An 11176-nucleotide genomic window follows, 5' to 3' on the forward strand; every position below is an offset into this window, starting at 1 on the left:
CCTGTTGGACGGAACGCAAGCGTTCGTCCAACTCGGCTTGGAATTCCCTCTGACGTGCCCCCGCCCATGCCTTAACTTCATCGAGAGTTTGGCGGGGTTGTCTTCGTTTCTCAAACTGGGTATCGGTGAATCCCAGTGAGCGATTATTTACTGCACTTGCCCCAGCTTGAGTAACTGGGGTAGTGTTCGTAAAATTTACTTCACTTGCCCCGGCTTGTGTAGCCGGGGTAGTGTTTGTAAAAACTGTGTTGCCGGTATTCCCCCCAGTAGCTGGGGTTGTGGTTACCGGAGTTTCTTTAACCATCTTAGAAGTTTGAAAAAACTGGAGAAAAATAAAGTTCTAGCTTTATGCACGGATGGCGCCAATGAAGAAACTCTAACCGGACCCCGGGCAGATTACTGGTAACCTGGGGGTTAGATAGATGTTTCCCACGAGGGGTTAGACCCTGAGAAGATGGTTCTACTGATAACCTGCAAAACAGACACCGTGAGCTTGTCACTGAGAAGGGGGGGGGGGTTCCTCCTTGTGACCACCCTCCGGCGTGAGAATCAGACTAGATTGCTCTTTAAATATAAATGTATATTAAGAGATTGCTAGAGCAGATATCAGGTATATTATGATGATATAAGATAAGGTGAGATGGTCATACCATTTGTGGTATTTATAGCCGAAGGTAGGTTTCCAAGGAGGTGTGGCCGGCTGCAACAGTGTTCCTGTTCTACCAACAGTGGCCTACGCACGTGCCCTGCTGGTAGTTGGTGGGTAGGCAGCGGCTAATAGTGACCAGGCCTGCTGTGTACTATTCATTTTCCACCAACTGCCGGCTACGCACGTGGTATGGCAGTAGTTGGTGAGTAGGCAGCGGCTAATAGTGACATACAGTACAGGAGCATGCTGCTCGCCATACTGTTGTCAATAAGCTGTCGTATCTTTAGTCAGATCTTTTTCCCATACCTCGTCAGGTACAGTACAGAAGATCTTCCCGTATCGTACGGACTGGCTTATTTGGGCGGGAGTATTCCCCCTCCCGCCCTTGTGCGGGATTGTTCCCGGCTTTGCTCATTCCTTCAGGTGACACTGAGTGATTGAGAGCTAAGTGCCTTGTGCGTGTAGTCTTGCTGCGCGGGTGGCCTTCCCTGATGGCTTGTATCCGAGGCTGCGGGGACAGGCGGAGTCCTTCACCACTGGGAGGCATTTCCTGCGGGAACAGCTTGCGTACTGCGCGTAAGGACGTCACGTCTCTGAGCATGGTTGGTCCTGCGGATCCAGTTGGTTTCTGCGCAGACGTTCCTCTTCAAGGTGAGTCTTGCGGGTCCAACTGGTCTCTGCTGGGACCTACCTCTTCAACATGCTATGAAACTTAACACAAAAACATTTTTAGATATGTAACAAGAAAATTTGCTTATACTAGAATAAGGCAAACCGAGTAACGAATACAACTAAAAACCTTAACTAAATTCACATATGTAACAAGAACTTATGCAAAATTTAGAGCATACCTTGAGAATCACAATATTATATGCTGAAGTGGAAGGCTAATAGTAAGAAAGAATAGTTTTATACATTCATATGTTGATATGCAATACATTACGTGAGAGAGCATCCCTATAAATACAAGGGAGCTAAAAACACAAGACCTTGAATTAAGGCCAAACAACCAGCCAGGACCGGAGGAGATGATGAAGGTAATTAAGATATAAATCATCCAAAAATATATAAGTAAATTAATTATCATCCCTAAATAAATAAGTCAAAACAAAATTATATTCGTTAAGTGGATGGTATTGGCTGGCTTTACTCCATTTGAAAACTGGAAGATATGGAAATATAGAGGGATTAGCGGGTGGAGTCTGGAGTGTACACAAAACTAACAATATTATTCTTATTATTCATATATAGCCGTTAATTTGTTATTTATGTTGAATATTGAGTGTGAAATTGATAATAAGTCTGGTTGTCAATAGTCAGTCAATGGTTAAAGTCAACTCATGTTGATCTAGAAGGCTTTATGTGAACTTTGGGCTAAAAGTGTCATATGACTGATAGTTAAAGTTTCTGGTTACTATTTGAAGACTGTTAAAAGGATCAGGGGCTAAATTGTAAATGTTCTTGTTTAGTAGTTATTAACCGTTTGAGTTTGTTGTTAGGGCATATATAATTGGGGGTTTTCTTCAATTAGGGTTAATTCTTTTTCTTCACTTTTCTTTCACATCTGTAAACTTGTTCTGGTGATCAATCAACAATTCTGATCTCGTTTGTTCTTGTAATCGATTTTGTTCTTAGTTTCAATTTCTAATTCCGCTTTAACAATTGGTATCAGAGCTTCGGCTCTCGATCTTGATTGAAAACCTGCAACTCAATTAAAGTTTCATCCATGGTGACCGGTGCAAAGTTCGACATCGAGAAGTTCGATGGGAAGAATGATTTTAGTCTGTGGCGAGTGAAGATGCGTGCCCTGTTAGTTCATCAAGGCATCTCTGATGCACTTTTGGGTGAACCTAACATGCCTGAAACTAGAGGTGGCAATGTTAGTGGGTTGGGTTGGATTTGGATGATGGGTCAGGATGAATTTTTAAAATAGAGAGTTAGGATGGATATGGGTCAAGATGGGTAAAGCTAACCCATCTTGATCCAAGTTAAGGTTGACATACAAAGGGTTTTAAAAACCTTTCAAAAAAATATTTAAAAAAACTATTAAAAAAATAATAACTCAAAATATAAATAAAAAATGTAAAATGTAAAATGTAAAATAACTAAAATGTTTCCCCCGTCATCCTCGTTCAATAAAAAAAATCGTTTTATGCCGGTTCAGGTTCGAGTTTTTCGGGTTTTTTTCGGTTTGTTTTGTTTTTTTTTCATTTCGGTCGGTTTCGTTATTTGCTCGGTTTCAATGATTTCGGTTTCGATTTCTCAATTTTTTCGCTTTCAGTGTTGTTTTGTTTTAGTCAGTTTTTTCGGTTTCATTTCGTTTTATTTTGTTTCGTTTCGATTCATTTTGTTTTATTTTAGTCGGTCACGTTTCAGTTTTTTTTGTTTCGTTTTGGTAAGCTTTTTGATTGCATTTCGCTTTTCTTTGTTTCGTTGTGTTCAGTTTTTCGGTGTCATGTCGGTTTTTTGTATCGTTTTGGTCGTTTTTCTATTTCGGTTTCGTTTCGTTTCAGTCGGTTCGGTGTTTTTGATTCGTTTTGATTCGGTTTTTAAATTGCATTTAGTTTTTTTATGTTTCCTTTTGGTCAGTTTTTCAGTTTCAATTCAGTTTTTTTTGTTTCGTTTCGGTCGTTTTTCTATTTCAGCTCAGTTTCGTTTCGGTCGTTTTTCTATTTCAGTTCAGTTTCGTTTCGGTTTTTTTGTTTCCTTTTGGTCGGTTCAGTGTTTTTGTTTTGTTTTGGTCAGCTTTTCAGTTGCATTTCGCTTTTTTATGTTACATTTTGGTCGTTTTTCTATTCTGGCTCAGTTTCGTTTTGGTTTTTTTGTTTTGTGTTGGTCGTTTTTCTATTTCAGTTAAGTTTTGTTTCGATTTTTTTGTTTCGTTTTGGTCGTTTTTCTATTTCGGTTCAGTTTCGTTTCGGTTTTTTTGTTTCGTTTTGGTCGGTTCGGTGGTTTTGTTTTGTTTTGGTCAGCTTTCATTTGCATTTCGCTTTTTTTTGTTTCGTTTTGGTCAACTTTTCGGTTTCGTATCGTTTTTTTTGTTTCGTTTTTCTATTTCGATTCAGTTTTGTTTCGGTTCAGTCGATTCGGTGTTTTTGTTTAGTTTTGGTTAGCTTTTCGGTTGCATTTCGCTTTTTTGTTTCGTTTTGGTCAGTTTTTCGGTTTCATTCCGGTTTTTTGTGTTTCGTTTAGGTCATTTTTCTATTTCGGTTCAGTTTCGGTTTAGTCGGTTTGGGGTTTTTGTTTCGTTTTGATCATTTTTTGGGTTTCGGATGAGTTTTGTTTCGCACGTGGTAGTTTGGGTATTTTGAATTAGATAAATTTTGGATAACTTGCATATTTTGTTTTGACCCATTTTAACCTATAAATGAAACTCACATGTATATTTTCAACCCATCCTGACACACTTGAAGAATTTTTATGATCCATCCTAACCCATTTTACTTTTAAAGTTTATCCATCTTGACCCAAAACAATCCATTTGGGTTGGGTTTGCCACCCTTACCTGAAACTCTACAAGACAAGGAAAAGAAAGATATTCTTGAGAAGGCTCATAGTGCAATAATTTTGAGTCTTGGTGATCGAGTTCTCCGTGAAGTTTCAAAAGAGATAACTTCGGCTGGTGTATGGGAAACTGGAAACCTTATACATGACCAAGTCTTTGGCCAATCATTTATATTCAAAGAAAAGGCTCTACACTTTTCAAATGACCTCTAGATCATTCTTGATCTTGAAAATATTGAAGTAGAGGTAGATGATGAAGATCAAGCTTTCATCTTCTTGGCCTCATTACCAAGGTCCTATGAACACTTTGTAGATACTCTTATGTTTGGAAGAGAAAGTTTGTCAATGGAAGATGTATCTGCCATGAATTCTAAAGAGTTACATAAGAAGGGTGAGAGTAGAGATGATGTGGCTGATGGGTTATATGTTAGAGGCAGGTCTGAACAGAGAGTATTCAAGGGTAAGAATAATGCTGCAAGATCCAAGTCAAAGGGAAAGAAAAGGTGTTTTGTGTGTAATTCGGATAAACACTTTAAAAGAGAGTGTCCTGAATGGAACAAGAAGAAAAGTGAATTTAATCAGAACAAGAAATATGGTGGTCAGTAGATGATAATAAAGATGGGTATGATAGTGCAGAGGTGTATGTGGTGTCTAACCATGGTTTAAGCAATGAATGGGTGTTAGATTCAGGCTGCTCTTATCATATGACTCCTAATAAAGCTTTCTTTAAAGACTTGAAGTTAGAGAAGCAAGGAGTGGTTCAATTACGTGACAATAGACCATGTCAGATTCAAGGTATTGGTTCAGTTTCTTGTTTAGTAGTTATTAGCCGTTAGAGTTTGTTGGTAGGGCATATATAATTGGGGGTTTTCTTCAATTAGGGTTAATTCTTTTTCTTCACTTTTCTTTCACATCTATAAACTTGTTCTGGTGATCAATCAACAATTGTGATCTCGTTTGTTCTTGATTGTTCTTGTAATCGATTTTGTTCTTAGTCTCAATTTCTAATTCCGCTTTAACAATTTATTTCATTCACAAGCACATATTAGTGTCACAAAAAGCAAATGATTTATCAGACAAAATGTATTCGCTTTTAGATTTAGACTAATAGAAAAGGCCAATTAGTCATCTAGAATAAGTTAATAAACTATAATCAACTATTAATATTCATTTAGTAATTATGTTGAAACCTTAAACAAAGTTACAAACACTTATAAATCAATAGTACACATATGATCCAGACCAATTATTGTAAGCCAGTATTAGACCGACCAAACTTTAACGAAGTTACTAACGGTACGTTACACCAACCAAATTTTAAACACACCGCCAGACAAATGTTAAGGTCCTCACTCAACCAAGATATACAAAGCAGGATTGGAGTTTATGGGTCAATCTTCCGTGTAATAAAACAATAATAAACAAAGATCAAACCTGTCATTGAACGCCTAAGCTATATAATAAGCATAATAATAACCAAGTCACAAACATCAATATTGGCAAATAAAAAGTGGAGATGCGGGGTATCGAACCCCGTACCTCTCGCATGCAAAGCGAGCGCTCTACCATGTGAGCTACATCCCCGCATTTGTTGTCTTAGCTTTAGTTTCAATCCAGTCTATTTCTTGTGAAGAGCAACTTCAAAATTTGACAAAACTTATACATTGTTTTCATCACCTAAAATGAATATAGTAGCAAGGCTATCATCTTGTAACTTTCGCCTTCTATCATACCAACCTTCTATAAATTTACCACAAAAAAATTATTTGTACATACAAATTAAGAATTGAATTCATTTTGGTTTTCCTATTTTAATTCCCATGGCTTCCTTTGTTTCAACTTCGGCCGTTGTCCTTCGCACAACTCCCAAAATACAATGCAACCAACTCGCTAGCGTCTCTATGATCTCGGTATTTTAAGAAATGTTTTACAGCTTTATTGAATGTGCTTTAAAACTTGTTACACCTTTTTGTTGTAGGGTGCACCAAGGTTTGTACTCTTCAAGTCAGAGAAAAGATCATTACCATTTTCTCATTGCTTCAAGACCAACATTTCATGCTCACTTGTAAGTTAGTCAAATAAATATGAATTAAAATCATTAAAAGTTAGAAACACATTAATTAAGCAATGCTTAGCATCTAATATTTAATATATGCATGCGCATGCAGGCTCAACCGGAGACTCTGAAAATAGTGCAAGCCACCATTGCTAATCAGTTGTCGATTGACGAGTGCACAGTCGTCCCTGCAACCAAGTTTGTGGATCTTGGTGCTGATTCTCTTGACACGGTAACTAACTAAATTCTTTCTTTTTCAACCGCCTTTTAAAAGTTGATTATGATGGCTCTAAACACATTGAAACATGCAGGTTGAGATTATGATGGCCTTGGAAGAAAAGTTTGGAGTATCTATAGGCGAAAGTGGAGCCGAGAACATTTCAACTGTTCAAGATGCTGCGGATTTGATCGAAAAAGTGAAGGCAGAAGCTTGAATAATGATTATCATCAAAATATACCTAAATTTTGCTTGCTTTATTTTCCTTCTCATGATATGTTTTTTGCTGGTTTATAAGTCGTTTTAAACGATGTTCGAATAAATGCAAATCATATTATTATTATTATTAACCTTGAACATACATAATACTTTTGTATTACAATAAGGGCCTATTATAGATTATGTCCAATTAGAACATGGCCCAATACAGTTAAATTTATTGGGCTGCTTATGGAAAACATTATAATTATGGTTCATACAAATTTTATATCTTTTTCCTTATTTATTTTATAGTTTTTTGAAACTTAAATGTAGTGATTACATCGAAACAGAAACAAAAGACAAACGGGTAACAATTGCGCTACTATCACCTTTTGAATCGCAACAGAAAGTATAAATCTCTTTTATTATGCGTTTCCAATTTATATGTTCACCCCGGCCGTTATAAATTTTGTAAACCCAACTAATTGGTTCATCAATTTTAAGATTAGTTAGGCATGTATATGCATTTATGAAATAGTCTACACTTATCAAGTCAAAGTGCATAAAACCAAACATATACCTACCAACATACGTAACACAACCATCAAGTTAGTGTTGGCCTAATATGTCAATCTATAAGCAAGTAATCACTCGTCACTCGTCACAATCGATGATCAAATGATTTTGATGTAAGCTTAACACGAGTCATCAAATTAATGTCCCTCCATGCTTCTTTCCTTTCAACGTTGGCGGTGAGGAGTTGGTCCGCATTGGATGCAATAAGGAGCTTAGGGCCTTTTTTATTAGGCTTTGATGCCATAAAGTTTTTATGACATAGAATTTTGATGTGTTATTCCAATAATGATACTCTATTTATGGATATATCTAGACATCCCAATACATTGTGTTATTCCTGATTCCAATTAATAAATTAAACTTTATTTTATATCAACTTGTTAAATTATTTCTAATGCAACTTGTTTAATTTACTTTTATGTTATTCCAACTTGCCACATTCTTCCTAATATTATTTGTGAATGTTGGTGCATTTTGTGACCGTCGCTATGCAATTCTGATCAGCGGAAACGAAGTACGAAGTTAGAACAACTTCGCCGTAGGCGAAGTTGTAACAACTTCTGCCGTAGGCGAAGTTAGAACAACTTCGCCTACTAGCCCAAGCCCAAGCCCGCGAAGTTGTTTCGATATATATATATATATACGTGTCTTGTTTAGGTTTGAGTATCCAGAAAATTAAGAGTGTTTTTGTGTTCAGTTTATTTGTCTAGAGAGAAACCGAGAGTGAGAGTCGTGTGGGACGACCCGAGGTAGAGCTCACCTCGGGTCGGCCGTCATTTGTTTTCGTGTTTGGTATGTAATGTGTTTCGGTTATTATATAAAAGATCTGCAGATGTGTTTATCCCGTTCGTGTGTTTGTTCGTGTATGTGTTTGTGTGTAATCGTGTTCTTCGTCTTCTACACCAATAAACAAGTCTAGGAGGATTCCGCACTCCTAGACCTCGTGCGGATCTCGTATCGATCGGCGACGCCTCGGGGGGACCTACAAGTGGTATCAGAGCCTTAGGCTCTTATGCTATGGTTCGAGATCTGCGTTTTGGTGTTTCTGGCACGTTTCTGATGCGTTTCTGGCCGAACAGCCGCCGCAGGCGAAGTTATGGGGTTCAGGCGAAGTTGTCGCTTAAATTTTAGGGTTTAGCCGAAGATATAAGGTTAAGCGAAGTTATTCACAACTTCGCCTACCTCACAAGTTCGCTTATCTCAGGCGAAGTTATCTGTCAGGCGAAGTTAAGGAGGAGCGAAGTTGACTTTAGGCGAAGTTAAAAAAAAAAAAAAGTGTTTGGAGTTTTCGTCTGTATGGCCAGGTGTACACGATTATTGTGAGACCGAAGACGTTGTTCCGTCAACGAGTGAAACTTGTTATCTCTTGGTCTTACGTGTGAACAAATACGTGTCAACTCTGGATTTGGAGTTGAGGTTGTGAATGGAATATTGATTGATACTGGATATTGACACATATTTGGGTGTTTGTGGGCAATGAATAGTTGTTGTTCGAGGTTGACCAACTGAAGAAAGTCAAATTGAACTGAAGGTTTTCGTCATTACTGGATTGCGGTCAGAGCATAATATTTATGTTATTTTCAAAGCGTTCGAGAATTGGATCCTGAAACGTGATGCTTATTTATTAAAGTGAAAATTCTGGAACAAGTTGGATTTAATCGGGAATTAACGTGTTTATGTTCTTGATCGTTATCCCTGGTAATTGAAGATGCTTCGGATTAATTAATGGTCATGTGTGTTAGATTCTGTCAAGGTGGTTTTGTGATGAAATTGATCACTTGATGTTGAGTAGTTGAAGATTAAATCTTATCGTATGCCGATGTGTTGGTGAAGTTGTGGAGGGAGCCCAACTTCACGTGTTGATGAAGTCAGAAGGACTCACGTGATTGGTTGAGATGATCAATTAGGCACAGGGATGCATGCATTTCAAAGACCTCAATCTATTTAGTCGGTGAAGCTTACACTGAAGGGGAGATCTGATATGGAAGACGCTGGGTGATTGGTAGATTTGTGAAGCTACACGACAGTTTCAGACACGGCTGGTTGAAGAGCAAACAGAAGATCATCAGTTAAGAGGGAGTCTGTTGGTGCATGTTTTGTAACAGATGATCTTTTGTGTTTGTTAGAATTGAGAGCAACGGTCAAAGGGGAGTCTGTTGGTGCATTTTGTGACCGTCGCTATGCAATTCTGATCAGCGGAAACGAAGTACGAAGTTAGAACAACTTCGCCATAGGCGAAGTTGTAACCCGCGAAGTTGTTTCGATATATATATACGTGTCTTTTTTAGGTTTGAGTATCCAGAAAATTAAGAGTGTTTTTGTGTTCAGTTTATTTGTCTAGAGAGAAACCGAGAGGGAGAGTCGTGTGGGACGACCCGAGGTAGAGCTCACCTCGGGTCGGCCGTCATTTGTTTTCGTGTTTGGTATGTAATGTGTTTCGGTTATTATATAAAAGATCTGCAGATGTGTTTATCCCGTTCGTGTGTTTGTTCGTGTATGTGTTTGTGTGTAATCGTGTTCTTCGTCTTCTACACCAATAATTCCGCACTCCTAGACCTCGTGCGGATCTCGTATCGATCGGCGACGCCTCGGGGGACCTACAATGAACTATAACTACTTAAAAAAATCATGATAAGCTTTAGAATTTGATGAGTATTATGGGAGTAAATAAGTCAAGTCATGAGCTACTCGAGATGGATTATTGAAGATTTGAAGACGGTGAACATACCTCTTTGGCCGTAGTAGCAAAATTTCGAACGAGCCACGGGAAAGCTCTAGGGACATCAAATTAATCCGATTCTTTCGTAGGGTCATAAATATTTTATGGAGGTCTCCAGGACCGAAAAAATGGTCAGATTCGTTGAATAGCCCCATACACAGTTTTTTCGGGCTGACGGTGAACATACCCCTTTGGCCGTAGTAGCAAAATTTCGAACGGGCCACGAGAAAGCTCTAGGGACATCAAATTGATCCGATTCTTTCGTAGGGTTATAAAATATTCGATGGAGGTCTCCAGGACCGAAAATATGGTCGGATAGGTGAATAGCCCCATACACAGTTTTTTCGGGCTGACGGTGAACATACCCCTTTGGTCGTAGTAGCAAAATTTCGAACGGGCCACGGGAAAGCTCTAGGGACATCAAGTTGATCCGATTCTTTCGCAGGGTTATAAAATATTCGATGGAGGTCTCCAGGACCGAAAATATGGTCGGATAGGTGAATAGCCCCATACACAGTTTTTTCGGGCTGACGGTGAACATACCTCTTTGGTCGTAGTAGCAAAATTTCGAACGGGCCACGGGAAAGCTCTAGGGACATCAAGTTGATCCGATTCTTTCGTAGGGTTATAAAATATTCGATGGAGGTCTCCAGGACCGAAAATATGGTCGGTTAGGTGAATAGCCCCATACACAGTTTTTTCGGGCTGACGGTGAACACCCTTTGGTCATAGTAGCAAAATTTCGAACGGGCCACGGGAAAGCTCTAGGGACATCAAATTGATCCGATTCTTTCGTAGGGTCATAAAATATTCGATGGAGTACGACATTCATTTGTTCGTTGGAAAAGTGTTGCTTCTGCTTTCACTGAACGGGGCTCTCAACGACTTATGGGCCTTTGTTTTCACTAGACGGGGATATTATGGTCTCGTGGGATGATTAAGGGGTTGAATTCCCCGTTCAAGTCTTCATTTACTCGCCGTTGTCATCATTTGTTTGTTGTGACATTCATTTGTTCGTTGGAAAAGTGTCGTTTCTGCTTTCGCTGAAAGGGGCTCACAACGACTTTTGGGCATTTGTTTTCACTAAACGGGGATATTATGGTCTCGTGGGATGATTAAAGGGTTGAGTTCTTCATTCGAGTCTTCATTTACTCGTTGTGGTCATCATTTGTTCGTTAGAGCATTAATTTGTTCATTGGAAAAGAACCATGATTATGGTTGGATGGAGGCATTTATATTTTTTTTTAAAATTGT

At 38.6% G+C, this 11176-nt stretch overlaps 1 protein-coding gene and 1 non-coding gene across 2 annotated transcripts; one reads left to right on the forward strand and one right to left on the reverse strand.

Moving 5' to 3' along the window:
• Window positions 1–5664: 5664 nt before the first annotated feature.
• Window positions 5665–5737, reverse strand: TRNAA-UGC (transfer RNA alanine (anticodon UGC)). Its single transcript has one exon. It is a non-coding gene; the product is annotated as a tRNA-Ala (tRNA).
• A 236-nt stretch (window positions 5738–5973) lies between these two features.
• On the forward strand, window positions 5974–6664 carry LOC143588021 (uncharacterized). The gene is made up of 4 exons (XM_077069142.1): window positions 5974–6063; window positions 6132–6218; window positions 6322–6441; window positions 6521–6664. Exons 1-4 carry the CDS (start codon window positions 5974–5976, stop codon window positions 6641–6643), a joined length of 420 nt encoding a protein of 139 aa, XP_076925257.1. The 3' UTR covers window positions 6644–6664.
• Window positions 6665–11176: the final 4512 nt, after the last annotated feature.

The sequence above is a fragment of the Bidens hawaiensis genome, unplaced genomic scaffold (genome assembly GCF_021521415.1).
Source record: "Bidens hawaiensis isolate Kalapana, Puna unplaced genomic scaffold, B.hawaiensis_p1.1 tig00035949_1, whole genome shotgun sequence".
NCBI lineage: Eukaryota > Viridiplantae > Streptophyta > Magnoliopsida > Asterales > Asteraceae > Bidens > Bidens hawaiensis.